The 15,854-nt window shown below is 44.1% G+C and overlaps 1 protein-coding gene across 10 annotated transcripts in view; it reads right to left on the bottom strand.

Moving 5' to 3' along the window:
• nav2a (neuron navigator 2a) overlaps positions 1-15,854 on the bottom strand; it is a 411,462-nt gene that overhangs the window by 129,118 nt on the left and 266,490 nt on the right. The window contains exon 1 of one of the 10 annotated variants that reach the window (XM_069904874.1): positions 13,667-13,914. The exons of 8 other annotated variants lie outside the window; for them this stretch is intronic. In XM_069904874.1, the coding sequence (XP_069760975.1) occupies positions 13,667-13,677 (11 nt within the window). In that variant the 5' untranslated portion in view covers positions 13,678-13,914. Of the gene's footprint in view, positions 1-13,666; positions 13,915-15,854 lie in introns of those variants that run through there. One more of the 10 variants, XM_069904867.1, reaches the window with a different exon arrangement.

Genomic DNA, 15,854 nt, shown 5'->3' with positions numbered 1-15,854 from the left:
GGATATTTACTGCCCCATTGTTTCAACGTATCAAGGAAATCTCTTTTATTCCATTCATTTTCTCTGCTACCTTGACTAACTCGCTTCTAGAAGGCCCGTTCATGCAGTGAAAAAGCCCGACTGTAAAGGTGGAGATTCTCTGCCCTTACGTCGAGGCTCTTACCTCTATCAATACGCTGCGGCCATCTCCAAGGAGCCGACTACAATCCCTCTCAGGGAAGGATCATTGGCGGAGCGCTGAATTCTGCTGTCTCACATGAATGAACAGCCACCGCAAGCAGCTGATTAGGGGGCCGGCTGATGATGCTGTCAGCCAGCGACCCATCTACCCTCTCCCTCCATGACCCCCCTCAGGGCAGAGGGGCCAGCGGGAGCCATCAGGGCAGGGGTGGTTGGTGGGAGCCATCAGGGTAGGAGAGGCCGGTGGGGGCTATCAGGGCAGGGGTGGCCAGTGGCAGCTGTCAGAGACAGCCTGTGCGGGATGTAACAGTACCGCCAGTAGCTCTGGCACCTCACCAGGCTGCTTCATCCTTTGTGGCCACTCTGCAGCGGTTCAAAACACGGCAGAGCAATGGCCGTCTTCCCAACCCATCATCCCCCACACAGCAAGAATTGTTCTTGGAAAAACGGAGCAGTTCCAGCTGCGTGGGGGATGATGGGTCAGGAAGACGGCCATAACTCTGCCACGTATTTATGACAGACGGCACTATGGCACCAGTCGCCACACCTCCATAGGCTCTGGAGGGCGCAAAGAAGCGCCTCTCAACATGAATGCGATACAAGAGCAGTAACTGCTTCATGAAAGGTACATTTCTTTTTTTCCCTCCGCAATTATAGCTGGCCTCCAGGTGGAGGCCTAGAATGAAAGGGCCTTCTTTCTCAGTTGCAGGGAAGGGTTCCAGACCTGAAACATAAAAGCATGACAGAGGATTCTGTTCTTCGGGATGTTCCCGGGACACACTCAAAGTCCGACATCCAGAACAGCTGGAAGACCATCAATTTGGTGAAAGATACATGTTGGTCTGTGCAAAACCTGTTGATCTTACAGCATACTGAGATGTTGGTCCAGGAATGTTCCCGACTTGCAGATTCCAGGCTGCTGAAGGATGCACTGAGGCCAAAGTGAGGGCTCAGTGGGGAAGGGCCACAGTCTAGCATCCTCCCATTAGCAGGCACTGAGGGGCTGAAACCGAGGGGAAGCCCCTCGACCAATAGAGGGGGTAGAAATGACAAAATGCCACTGTGGAGGTAACAGGGTATTGAGAGAATAATGTACATTGATGAGAATGTATAGATATGACTGACGCTATGAATAGAAAAAAATCTTGAATGCTTTTTTGTTTGTAAATAATTTATTGTGAATAAAGGATATTTTTGGAAAAAGAAATTAATTGGTTCTCATTCCACAGATGCTGCCTGGCCTGCTGAGTTTTCCCACCATTTTCTGTTCTCAGACAAGGAGGTTCTTGGACTAAAAGCTTGGATAAAATTAAAATAATACCCTTGCATTTAGATGTTACGTCTCTGGAACACCTCAAAGGCAATGGAGTCACTTTTAAAATACAGTCAGTGACCTAATGTTGGAAATGAGACCATGAATTTCCATCACCTCTTCATGAAGACCATCTACGCTCTGCTCTTTCAATCTGTGCCCGAAACATCGACTGTCCATTTCCCTGCACTGGCTGATCCACTGAGTTTCTCCATCAGTGTTTTGCTCCAGATTTCAGCATCTGCAGCCTCTTTCATGTAACTCCCTAAATCTTGAATATAAACTTTTGGATTCAAGACTGTGGAGTGGGATTTGAACCAAACTTCCACATCACATGGTTAGGATATGGTAGGGAGGGAAGGAAGGAAGGTAAAGAGGGAAGGAGGAATAAGTCAAGAAGCAAAGAAGTTCCAAACAGTGATCATTGTAACTTGCATTCTGCCAGTTGATTAATCCAGTTTATTCTCCACCTTGCTCTGCAGATACTGCCTGACCTGTTGACTGCTTCCAGGCTTTACTGGCCTGGAAATCATTCACCATCTTAACAAAGATCCAATAAACCGGTTAACACATATTTTACACATGGGTTAACTCAAGCAATGTTCGACTGAGCATAAGCCACAAGGCAAAAGATAGGTCCTTGCTTACAGACAAAAGTTAAGAGGCCAAACAGGGAGAAAATTTTAGGTCATGGAGAATAAAATGTTTGAATGACTCCTGGGAAAAATGAAGTCAGAAAAATGTGTGTGGAGGTGGGTAGGTGTGGGGGATGATTTGAAGGTTGTGAATCCTCCTTCTGCAAGCTTGTCGTATGTGCAAAGTCAGAGAAAGGAAATGGGATGAGGTCCTGAAGAGGGAATGTAGGAGTTAGGAAGGAAGCTAAAATGCAGGACCTCAAGGGTGGTAATCTCTGGATTACTGCTTGTGCCACGTAACAGTGATGGCAGGAATAGGAAGTTGTGGCAGAGGAATGCATGGCTGACGAGTTGGTGCAGGAGCAGGGGTTCAGATTCGCGGATCACTAGGATGTCTTCTGGGGAAGGTCTGACCTCTACAAAAAGGATAGGTTGTGCCTGAATGGAACTTGGACTAATATTTTGGTGGGTAGGTTTGCTAAAGCTGTTGGGGAGGGTTTGCACGACCTTGGCAGGGGTATGGGAACCAGAATGGGAGGGCAGTGAATAGGGCAGAAGATACACAAATAGATACACTGTGTAACGCAGTGGTTCTCAGCCTTGTTTCTTTCCACTCACATACCACTTTAAGTAATCCCTATGCCATCGATGCTTGGTGATTGGTAAGGGATTGCTTAAGGTGGGATGTGAATGGGAAGGGAATCACTGCTCTAGACTCAATTGATACTGAAATATTTTGCTTGAGAAAAATTGTCATTGGCCCATTTCCTTTGGAGTTATGAAACCATGCACATAACGAGTCAATGAGGTACGATTAAAACAGTGGTTTTCAAACTTTTTCTTTCCACTCACATACCACTTTAAGTAATCCCTTACTAATCACAGAGCACTGAGAGCATAGGGAATACTTAAAAGAGGTATGTGAGTGGAAAGAAAAAAGTTGAGAACCACTGCAAAGTTTAACATCCAGGTGGTGAGGAAGGCAAATGGCAATGTCGGCATTCATATCGAGAGGAATAGGATACTCGAACAAGGATGTAATGTTGAGATTTTCTATGGTACTGGTGAGGCCTCACAGAGTATGGGGTCCAATTTTGTGCTTCTTATTTAAGAAAGGATGTGCTGGCATTGGAGAGGGTTCAGAGAAAATTCACAAGAATGATTCCTGTCATAAGGTATTAGCATATGAGAAATGTTTGAGGGCTCTTGGATTGTACTCTTTGGAGTCCAGAAGACGGAGGAGTGACTTCGTTGAAGTATTTTAATTGTTGAAGGACCTGGACAGAGTGGAAGTAATTGGCAAAGTTGTTTCCCATGGTAGGCGGTCTAGGACAAGAGGGCACAACATCAGGATTGAAACAGAGAGCGGAGAAACTCTGGAATTTGTTACTACAGGCAGCTGTGGAGGCCAGGCCATTGGGCATATTGAAGGCAGAGACAGAGAGGGTATCTGAATAGTGAGGGTGTAAAAGGTTATGGGGAGAAGGCAGGGGAGTGGGTCTGAGTGGGAGAATGAATCATGATGGAATCGTATATCTTAATGACTTATATGCACAGGATACCAAACACAGTGAGCAATTAATGCCACGTGGATTGGGAACATTTAAAAAACACTGAGCTATGCAGAAGAATTTCTCACCTGCCATTTTCACTTCAGATTCTTTTCGTTAGCAGCATTTTGAATTTTTTTCCTGGCTTCGTGGACAATCTTTCAGTACATTACTGAAGTATTCAACTCAATATTAGGCTTCAAATAACAGAAGGCCCATCCTGACATGGTGTGACTAGTTTAGATATGTATTTAAACAAACATTAAAAAGCCACCCACTGTGAATTTGCATACAAATAGTTTTCTCACAGATGTGAAACAGCTTCAGAGATTTTTCTCTCCCTCCCCAGTCCTTTCAAATTTTACTTGCAATGAATATTTCTGGCACAATAGTTGCAGTGCCCAGTAACTAACTTTGATGGATAGAAGCTGAAAGCTCTTCACTGGCAATCAAGCACAATTCAGCAAACACAAGCATCCTGATGCAATGGAGCCTTTGAAATACTATCACACCACCCTTCAAATATTTTAGGAAAGTTTTATGAAGTGTGGAAAATTTTGCAAACATAAATCCTTGAAGGCACAATCGACAAAAGAATTGTCGATTTAAATGCAAGCATTCTTAACTCTTCATACATACCTCCATTGCTAAAGGGTAAATACTAGGCCCTTTCAAACTGTAAAATGGGGTTAACTGGGCAATTTTCCCTGTTAGTGCCCCAGTTACGCGGCAGTTAGAAAGGGTCTGACCAGGTTCATCCTGTCAGAATCCAAACGGGTCCCTGACCTACCTCAGAGGTAGTCAGCGAACCTAATTAAACTTACCCAGGCCGTGTCCACAGGCAATTTGAAAACGAAAATGGCCGACCCACTTATTCCAGAGATGTCAGCGTTTGCGTGTGTGTATCACCGGGAAGTCAGCATCTGAACATCCGGTTGTACTTCCGGTGAGTACTTGATGCGCCATTGCGGGGGCGGGATCCTTCTTAAATCGCTGGGTTGGCGATTTAATGGGTCAATGCCCCTTCCAGCACCCTTTCCCCAGTAATTGCACCTGGGTCCCAGGAGGGCTACCTAGGTGCTGCAGTTTAAAAGAGGCTACTTACTGGTAGTTCACTTTCCTTAGGTGATAGCATCTTTCAAAGGAGGGTGGGAAAGTGGGATCATTTGTACAGAAAATAACATTATAATCATAAACGGAACCTTCTGCTAAATTGTTCCCTTGTCTAATACTTCCTGGCATTTCTGCTTGACTGAGAGTCAGCCAATCTTTGCCCAAGGTATCAGCCACAAAGCCTTCCAAAGAAAATCAGGGTCCAGAGGGAGGTCATTGGTCCACCGGGACTGTGATTAAAAGTAAACAGGAAATGGAAAACAGCCACCAGTTTTCACCAGCAGGTCATTTTGAACAGATTCTCTCATCCCTTATCCCACAGTTCTTATTCAGTGGTTGTGTGCCTTTAGAGGACTTGGAAAGAAAACAAAGTCTTCCTTTTTGTACCATCTTTCTCAACCTCAAGATGACAACTGAGGGAATCACACAGAGAATTCCATTTGTGATTTTAACATTATGCTCCATTGTCCACAGCACCTCCCCAAACTTAGCCTCCATTGCTCCAGGGGAAAAAGTCCCAGATCTATTCAGCCTTCTCCTGATAATTCTTGTGAATCTTTTGTGTTTCATTTTGGAGAATGCTGAGGCTAACTGTAAGACCCAAGGGAGTACCAGAGGGAACAAGGCAACTACTCAGGTTGACAAGATGGTTAAGAAACCATGCTGAATACTTGCCCTCATTAGCCATGGCACAGGACATGAGAGCAAGGACTTAACAGACTCGCCAAGGCAAATAGCGCCTTTGGAAGACTACACAAAAGAGTCTGGAAAAACAACCAACTGAAAAACCTCACAAAGATAAGCGTATACAGAGCCGTTGTCATACCCACACTCCTGTTCGGCTCCGAATCATGGGTCCTCTACCGGCATCACCTGCGGCTCCTAGAACGCTTCCACCAGCGTTGTCTCCGCTCCATCCTCAACATTCATTGGAGCGCTTTCATCCCTAACGTCGAAGTGCTCAAGATGGCAGAGGTCGACAGCATCGAGTCCATGCTGCTGAAGATCCAGCTGCGCTGGGTGGGTCACGTCTCCAGAATGGAGGACCATCGCCTTCCCAAGATCGTGTTATATGGCGAGCTCTCCACTGGCCTCCGTGACAGAGGTGCACCAAAGAAGAAGTACAAGGACTGCCTAAAGAAATCTCTTGGTGCCTGCCCCATTGACCACCGCCAGTGGGCTGATATCGCCTCAAACCGTGCATCTTGACGCCTCACAGTTCGGCGGGCAGCAACCTCCTTTGAAGAAGACCGCAGAGCCCACCTCACTGACAAAAGGCAAAAGAGGAAAAACCCAACACCCAACCCCAACCCACCAATTTTCCCCTGCAACCGCTGCAACCGTGTCTGCCTGTCCCGCATCGGACTTGTCAGCCACAAACGAGCCTGCAGCTGACGTGGACATTTACCCCCTCCATAAATCTTCGTCCGCGAAGCCAAGCCAATGGAGTGCCATCTGTGAGTGTTGTCAACACATTTATGGGAAGGATGTGATTTCACTGGAAATATTGCCAAGGAGATGCACAGAATGTAGCATCAGGGGCTAGATAGGTTGGGATTGTTTACAAAAGAGCAAAAGATGAAGCAAGACCCCAACATGATGCCTAAAATCATACGAGGCAGAGATAAGTAGATGGTAAGAAACCTTTCCCCTCATCAGATATCTCTTCATGCAGAGAGTGCAGGTCTAATGTAAGGGTAGGAGACTTGATCAAGAATTTTTCCACCCAAGGTCTGGTTGAAATCCAGAATGTACCACCTGGGGAGGTAGCAGATAATGGTACTCTCATAGCATTTAGTATTTCAATAAGCATTTGAAACTCTTTAGGCATAGAGTCAACTTACCAAACAATGGCAAATGTGATTTGATAGCCAGTTTATATCCAGTGGGCAGAAGGGCAAATAAACAGTTACCTGTCATAATGTACACTTAACCCTCTGGACTCCGTGTCCCGGTTTTGCAGGTCTACCAACAAGTGCATATTCTCCGTGTCCCTGTTTTCAGGGATTGGTTTTATACCCAACCAGCTGGTTCGTACTGTGAAGGTTTACCCATGGACCCAGTTCAGAGTAATATATTATGAAAGGTTAAAAAATAGCTGTTATATTAAAATGCAACAAATGCATATTGAACACAAAGTCAGATACATGAATAAATTCTCCAGCATGGCATGCCCAAGGGGTTGGGGTTAATGTTGGGGGAAGAGTGGAAGAGTCACTCAGGGGTGAGCAAGCGCTGAGGAGTTGGGGGTTCTTGTGGGTGGTGGGAAGTCAAGGACATATCCCTTCCCCATATGATGCATCAGCTGGAGGTTATGGATGCACCTGAACATTCAGGATTTTCCTGCCAAAGAATGGGAGCAGTGAACAAATGCAATCTAATGATCACAATTTGAATGCAAATTGACTAAAGGTGTGTGCCAGTAGTTTAATAGAACACCCTGAGGACCTCACAATGACCAACTCCTAACAGGTTTACATTCAAATTAAGTTGCCCGCAGTTATATGTCTAGCAAATTCATTTTATTTTTCATGTTTTAATTTTCAGTGTGACAGGAATCATTGCAAATTGTGGGAAGAAGATGTGTTTGTCCTGAACAAATTTTTGCAGAAATTTCAAAATATTTTCCTCAAATTGTTTATGCAAAGTGCAATACAGTTTTGCATAAGTATTCCATGCTCACACACGAAAACTGAGATATACACACAAACACGTGAACATTTTTTCTCTTTCTCAAGATGCACACTTTCACAAACAAAACCTTTTTTTGTGGAAACTAACCAGAAGGCTCATCTCCCCCTCTCCTCTCTGCTTTCCACTGGGATCCCTGTCTCTGCAGCTCCCTTCTCCATAGGTGGTTTCCAACCAATCACCTCCCCCTGTGACAGAACCAAGTACTACGGCTGCATATCTTCCCTCATCACCCATCATTCAGCATCCCAATCAGTCCTTCCAAGTGAAGCAACATTTCACCTGCGAATCTGTGGAGATCAGTTACTGCGCTCAGTCCTCCTGCTATGGCCTCTTCTACATTGGGGGTGGGGGGGGGGGGGGGAGGAACCAGAAGCAGACTGGAGAAATTGATTTGCTGAGCACCTTTGCTCCGTCTGCTACATTTTAATTCCACTTCCATTCCAATGTGTCTGACCATGGCCTCATGTTCCGCCTGGTTGAGGCCATATGCAAATTGGAGGAACTGCACCTTATATTCCATCATGGCAATCTCCAACCAGTTGCCATAACCATCAACTTTTCAAACTCCACTTTCCGGTAACTAACCCCCTCTCCCTGCCTTGCTTTCCTTCATTTCTCTGGCCCCATTACTCTTTCTCTTTTCCTTCTCTTTCCCATTCCCCACCCTCTCTGTCTGTCACCCACAACTTCCATCCTGCAGCTTCTCAACCCCTTCCCTTCCATCCTCCTATCAGAGTGCATCTTCTTCAACCTATCACCACCTAGTTTCTGGCTTCCCCCCTCCCCCCATTCACCTTCCAGCCTGTACACCTCACCTTTACCCGCACTCTGTGCCGGTTTCTTGCTATTCTCGATCAAGGATTTTAACCTAAAATATAGACGATCTTTTGCCTTCTGTGGATGCTGCCTGGCCTGCTGTGTTCCTGCAGGTTCTTGTGTAGTATTGCTCCAGTTTTCCAGGATGTGCCCTCTCTCTTGTTTGCCTCCTGTCGGAATTGAGTTCCCATTTAGTCACTTGCAGATCTCCAGTTCTTGCGCTCCATTTCTGCTCCAGTGCATCCAAAGCATTCATCTTTCTGTGCCACGGATGTCTTTTATGACATTGACACGTACCATCAAAAATTCCGCACTTCCAGGCACACAATGATCCATTGCCTAAAACGGCTAAAGCAAACCACCTCGCAAAGTAGCCACCTAACTGCTCCATCAAGCACTCCTGCTTTACAGTAACCTTTTTAAACCACCTCAACTGGAGTGGAAGCAAGGCATCCACCAAGCCAAAGAAGTATTTCCATCCATAAATCAATATGGTGGCTGCCTCTCGCTCAACCTTTGCTGTATCAGGCCTAATGAATCCAACCCAATCCTCTTTGAACTCCCTCACTCTCTGTCTCCATAAAATTGAGGTCCACAAAATCTCTGCTGGCCCCCTTCGAATTGTGTTTGGTAATCGATCCAGATTCCTGGTTAAGCAAATCCATGTTTACCTGTGCTACCTTCCCTCTCTGTAATCTCCCCAGGGACTAGAATATCTGAGACTTTGGCTTTTTAATCATTCCTCCAAGTATCAGTCAACAATGTTTCAGCTTCCAAGGTCCTCACCCCAAACTTCTACTGATCTCTTTCCTCCTATTAAGATCTCTTGATCTCTTAAACATCATCCCATCAGCTTCCACAAGTATCATTATTTCCTAGAGAGATTCACATCCAATAAAACATCCAAATGTTCTCAAGACCATAACTATCAAAAATGCCCATTTTCTTGGGCTCAGGTCAAAAGTCTGTAGACCACAACACTGTCAGGTGGTGCCACATGGGGAACTCACGTCTCCTGTTTGTTAAATTCTATTGCATTACGTTCAATGAAGATGGCTTTCCCAATTTCTACAAAATTGGTCATGACAAGAACCATCAGTCACAGATAAGCTTAGTTTGGCAGTGGGTGGGGGGGGGTTGTGGTGACATTGGTGGGGGTTGGGGTGGGGGTGTGTTGGAAGTGCAAACACATGATGAAGATTCTCAGACTGTTCCTCACCCATTTGAGTACTGTACTGGAGAGGATCAGGCAGGCATGCCATAGGTGCCACAGGGAGGATGATATGGGGTAGAAATGGATGCCAAAGGGGGAGCAATGTGGGTGACTATGGTTGCCGTAAGCTCAGGAGGAGTGGTTGGAGGTGAACAGTGCTGGTAAGATTAAGCACTTTCACTAACACCAGTGGTGGCTTCTGTTCTCCAAGGAAGGCCTACCAGTGTGTGAGTGGCCAATGTCATTCATCAAGCTCAAACACAATGTTGTTCCTTTTAACCCTCTCACTACACTTGCATAGATCAAGACAATGGGCTCTGGTATTTCCACCTGTTCACACATCAGGTGCAAAATGTTGATTGAAGAAAAAAATGCTTCTGGCCATCCTGAGCTTTTGATAAGTAATGAAAACACAGAAATGCTGGAGGAACTCAGCAGGTCTCGCAGCATCCATTTGAGATAACGATGTACAACCAACTCGAGGTAATATATCTTTATATCCTATGGACACTGCAAGATCTGCTGAGCTCCTCCAGCATTTCTGCATTTTCACTACAATCACAGCATCTGCAGACTCTTCTCTCTTTTGATATGTAAACCTTTCCATCATTCATCAACAAGCTTCTGGAGGAGGTCTCCATTTTTCTTGTTTGAGTTACAAATGCAATAAGGACCAAAGAGCCCAAAACAACCTTACTTTTCCATGATTCAAGTCAAATCCCAGTGTGCACTAAGTATGATTCATAAAGTAAATCAAATAACATTGGACAATTAAAAATTTGCTTCAGGAACACTTTAGTTGTACTTTATGCATTTTTGGGCTGCTGGTTACAAAAATCACCTTAAAATTTTCTTATTACGTACTGCTTTTTATTTGTAAGCTATTTTTGGGATTTCCTGTCACTAAGTAGAATTACTTCAAGTCCATAAAACCATGAAGTGCCACATGTTATTGTAAATTCATTTTCTGAATTTGCACTTGGACTTCTTCCCTGCTGATCTGGGTGCTGTCAGTGACAAACATGGTGAAAGATTTCACGAAGACATTGCAACCATGGAAAAGTGGAATCAGGGCATCTGGAATCCATCAGTGCTGGCTGACTATTGTTTGACACTGACATGAGAGGCATCAGATGCTGAGTACAAACAAAAATCAGAGGCAAAACATTTTTAGGTCAGTTGAATAACGCAATGTGTCAGCGTTTGAACATGCTAAATTCCATAAAAGTTCATATGCTTCTTCAACTTCCTATGAGATACATAAAATCTGAAATTATCTTTGTGTTCAGCTTGAAGTTGTCCATCATAATCGCTCTTTTTTTTCAGGAAGGAAACAGTTTAAAAAAGTCTAATGTCCAGTGTAATTGCATGACTTGAGAGCTTTATCTGCCAGCCAGAGGACTTTCGATCTCTCTCCTGGGTATGAACAAAAGTTGGGTAATGCCCAGAACAATTCAGCCTCTACGAAGAGAAAAAGAGCAAACAAACAAGCTTACAGCTCCAATGGTGCCTTGCATTTCCTCAGGAAGTCCCAGAGCTTTTCATTCCAAACTCAAAAACAGTTTGCAGCAATTCACCGAAACCTCTTGATTAGATATTTGGATTGAGTCAGCAGGAAAAGCTTCAGAAAAGGCAGCTACTTCCAAAACCAAAACTCATTTACCTCTCGATCTATTTAAATAAAGTATTAAACACAACCAAAAGATCAAAGTTGAAAATCGACACAGGCAACATGAGTACTGTGCCTGGGGAATTATTGTATCTGCCACAGTTTCTCACAGCTTGTCTCCCTGAATGTAACCAGAGCTTATATAAAACCCTCTGCACAAAAAAAGGGCACAGATCACACTGCAACAAAGCTGGCTCTGGCAACAGTATCGACAGCCACAAAGCTCATACAAGAAAAGGGGACATTAGGCCTTACCTGCTCATATTACAGATGCCGCCAAACTAAGCATCAGTCACACAAAGACTGTAACAAAGCATGGATTCCAGAAATCCCCATATTAGCAATGTCCAGTCAAACTTTCTTCCAACAGGAGGTCAACAAACTTGACAAAAAGCAGTGGAGTCTACAACTCAGCATTCAGTATTGACAGTTTATTCATTGTAATTTTAGTTTGCAAAGAAGGTCTCAAATGCAGATGCTGGGTATGGGCAAGACACATACATTGGATTTTTGGTTCCACGAGCCAAGCTCAGTGCAATCTGTTTGGTATTTGAACTATATTTTACCTCCAACTGTAGAATTTTCTCCTAAGATTTCCCTTATTAGTAGAGAAAGGATGGAGATCCTTTTCCGCTGCATAGACTGCATTCCAAATTATATCCCTTACAAATTTTTAGCACATAGCTATAAAATGTCATTGCCTCTGTTTACTCTGCTTTCAGATTCTTCACCGGCGTCCGTTTTTCCTGACGCACTGGCAAGACCGTCTTCCCTTTGCCAAATGGAAAGTCCCTGCGTTTCTCCAGCACTGATGTTGGGAGCCTTGAGAATGTCTCGCAGCAACCGTGGAGCCGATAAATTATTTTTCAAATGAACTTACAATTGTAACGGAGCACTGGATAAATGGTTTCTTCAAATTTCAAGTGCAGATTCTGCCACCTCCACTTTTATTTTTGATTTTCCAGCCATTAACATAAGCAATAAATTCTCAGCAGAATCTTTGGTCTCTTGAGCATTCCTCACATAAATATGCGATGGATTTGGTGAAAATATTGCATAAGTACTCTGAGTCACACATTTATAAGTAATGCTGGAGGACACTGAAGAAAAGGACACTGAAATGGATCAGAGGTCAATCCAAAGGACCATAAGGAGTGGCAGAGAAGATCACTGGAGTCTCCTTCTCTTGCCCCCCCCCCCACCCACCCCCAACCCCATTGGTGTGATCAACAGGGATCACCTGATTAGGGAGCGCAAAATCATTAAGGATCCCTTCCACCCCGCACACAGCACCTTTCAGCTGCTCCCGTCGGAAAAGAGGTACAGAAGAGGTATCAGAGCCAGCACCACCAGGCTGAGGAACAGCTTCTTCAAATAGGCAGTGAGAATGCTGAACGACTAAAGGAACTGCTCACACTCACCATCTGAGGCTCTCAAATTCATGAAGCAATGTTTATTTATTTATTTATTTGTATCTATGAATACTTTTCCTGCCTGTGTATTGTTAGCCTGTATGTACATTATGTCAGGTTGTGTGTCTGCATGTTTTGCACTGAGGACTGGAGAATGTTGTTTTAATGGGTTGTACTGTGCAATCAGGTGATAATAAACTTAACTCAAAAAATATTTACAGTAAGGTTCCAGCTCAAAAGGAATGGGAAATAGGTCCCTTGGGTCTTCTACTCTGAGCTGAACCATAATTCTGCCTGTCCCAATGACTTACACCCAGACCATATCCCCTCCCACCCATGTAGCTGTCCAAATTTTTCTTAAATGTTAAAATTGACCCGGAATAGTCATCGTGGACTGCAGGGCCCCTGGGGCTATTTCTATGGTTCATTATTCCGTAAAATATTCAGTCCATCAAAACCATGCTGGCTTCTTGTAAAAGCAACCCAGGTTGACCCACTTCCACCAAAGGTTTGCAATTCTCAAGTACATTCTGTTATCCAGAATTCAAGCAACCGGCAAGCTCAACCAACTGGCAAAAAAAAATTGTGGAAAATAAATGGGTAAAAAAAACATAGTTTATAATTGTGCACCTCATTGTTAGTTCACCAATCACGCAACACTCAATCTCAAGAAACTGGAAAATTCACTAATCCGGCATCTACCAATCCCTGTAAGTGTCAGATACCAGGGGTTTTACTGGGAAATGTTTTCAACCACCAGTACAGCTGCTTTGACAAAATTAGTTTCAACTTGTTGGCGATATTGACTATTATTTCATAAATCTGACAGGTCAAGAAAATCCGCTTGTGCCGTAAGCAGATTTAATAACTCTTCAGGAAGCCTTTAGTTTCAACAGAGTACAGCACAGTTTGCATACCAATGACAAAAACCTTCTGGTAAATCAAGGTTCTTTGAAAAAAAAGGCACTTCAGATAAATGCAATTCACTTGCCATATTCAGCTTCAAGCGACACTGCGCAAGATTAAACAAACTCTCGTAGAAATGCTTAATTCTGTTAAAGGTTAACTATACCGTACACCCATGACTCCTGGCCAGAGCAGTTCACCATGTTCCAGCTCAGCAGGTGGGAACAGGAAAGGTTGCTGCTTCAATTCCGCATGCTGATCAGTCAAGCTTGTAGTTAGGATGCACTTTTTCAATGGAACTGCGACCCAACTCTTCCAGTTACATATTTGCAACAGCTCAAGAGCATCACAGGTTGAATTTCATGCTCAGGCATGAGGAGGAGCATTTGAAACTCCTCTGGGAAGGAATCTAAAACTCAATTCCCTGAAGCTCTGAAAAAGCAAGAGGTCACAGTATCTGCTTGCAACAGGTCAGCTGTTAAAAGATGTTGATGTGGCAAACAAAGCACATAAGCTGACGCAAGCTGGGCGGTAGAAACATGCAAAGTGAAAGCTTGAAGTTGATGCTCTCCTTTGCTACACCAGTACTTCTCCCACTTTGCTTTCTCTCTCTCTCTCTCTCTAATAAACCAGCACGAAGCTTCTTCACTCCCCATCAGGGCTGCGGATGAAATGCGTGATCAGCAGATTTGTTCTGATGAAGCCTAACAAGGTGAAATATGAACTCTGCTGCTGGTGACAGGATGTTATAAGTTATGCTTTAAAGATCGTAACTTATATTTGAAAAGGAAAAAGTATGTATCATGGTTAATGTAGTTTATGGTGTGAAAAATAAAAAATTTTTTAAAAAAAGATCGTAACTTATTTGTATTTGGACAATTTGTATTGTCATTATTCAACTGCAAGTCAAAAGGCAGTCGTATAACTTACAGGATGATCACATATATATTTCCTCTCACCAGAGTCTATCTTGTTTACACCAGCACTTCAGATGCCTGCCTGCTTTTTGCTTATCCCTTGTAAATGGGCTTAGGCCCAAAACGTTGGCTATATATCTTTATCTCCCATGGATGCTGCGAGACCTGCTGAGTTCTTCCAGCATTTCAGTGTGCTTTTAGTATAATGCGACGTCTGCAGACTCAGGGCAATATCATCCGTCTCATTTCTCCACTTACTTCCCTGCAACCCAATCTTTCATATTGCCCATTAAAAAAACCTCACTCATATTCTGACCACCCACCCGCATTAGGTCCAATTTCCAGCAGCCAATTAACCTGCAACCAAGTTGGGATGTGGGAGAAAAATCAGAGCACATTTGGGAGGCCCACAAGGTCACCAAGAGAAGGCACAATTCAACATAGACAGTAGAAACAAAAAATGGTGGAAGTGGTCAGCTGCATCAGAGGGAAGAGAAACAGAGTCAATGCTTCTGGACAGAACTGAAGGGAAGAGAAAGAGAAGTGAAGCATGAAAATCTGCAAACACAGTGATTACTGTCAAAACACAAAGTTGCTGGAGAAATTCAGCTGGTCCTGCAACGTCCCTAGGAGGTAAAGATATATTACTGACATTTTGGGCCTGAGCCCTTCCTCAAGGAAGAGAAAGAAAGCTTATTACCCTGTGGTTGGGAGGGGGGTGGCGGGGAGGGGGGGGGGGAGGAGGATGTCTCTGGTCAAATAAAATCAGTGGTGTCCATGGGGTAAGCTGTAAACAAAGTTTTCTGATCAATGAGCGAATTGGAGCAGTTAAGAGAGTGAGCACGAAGGAATGTAGGAATTGCAAATTGCTCAGCAGGCCAGGCTGGTTATGCCCTCCACTTCCAGAGAGAGAAAGAAAAACAAACAAGTTGAGCCAATATCACAGATGGTCAACTGATATAGATAAAGAAATCAAGTTACCTGAAGTTGTAAAATTAAAGATCAAGTGCTGAAGACTGTACACTGCCCAGATGGCAGATGAGATGCCATTCCTCAAACTTTGCCATGGACCTCACTGTAACAATGCAGGAAGTCACAGGCTGAAAGTCATAGAGCCAGACAGCACAGAAACAGGCCCTTTGGCCCACAAGTCCATGCTATCCTTTTTGCCAATCTAAACCAATCCACTTGTCTGCATTAGGACCGCATCCTTCTGTGCCTTGCCCAATTAAGGGGTTCTCTAAATTCCTCGCAAGCAAAAGGTCAGAGTGGGAGAGGGATGAGGAACTCAAGTGGCAGGCAGCAGGAAGCTTGGGATCACCCCCAAGGACTGACAGATGTGCTCCACCTCATCCGAGTTTGGGTTCTCCAGTGCAGAGTAGACCAGTGAATGCAATATATTAGCTTGGAGGAGTTTCAAGTCCACACAAACAACAT

This window comes from Narcine bancroftii, chromosome 1, assembly GCF_036971445.1.
Source record: "Narcine bancroftii isolate sNarBan1 chromosome 1, sNarBan1.hap1, whole genome shotgun sequence".
Lineage (NCBI taxonomy): Eukaryota > Metazoa > Chordata > Chondrichthyes > Torpediniformes > Narcinidae > Narcine > Narcine bancroftii.
This window is presented reverse-complemented; position numbering and strand designations above follow the sequence as displayed.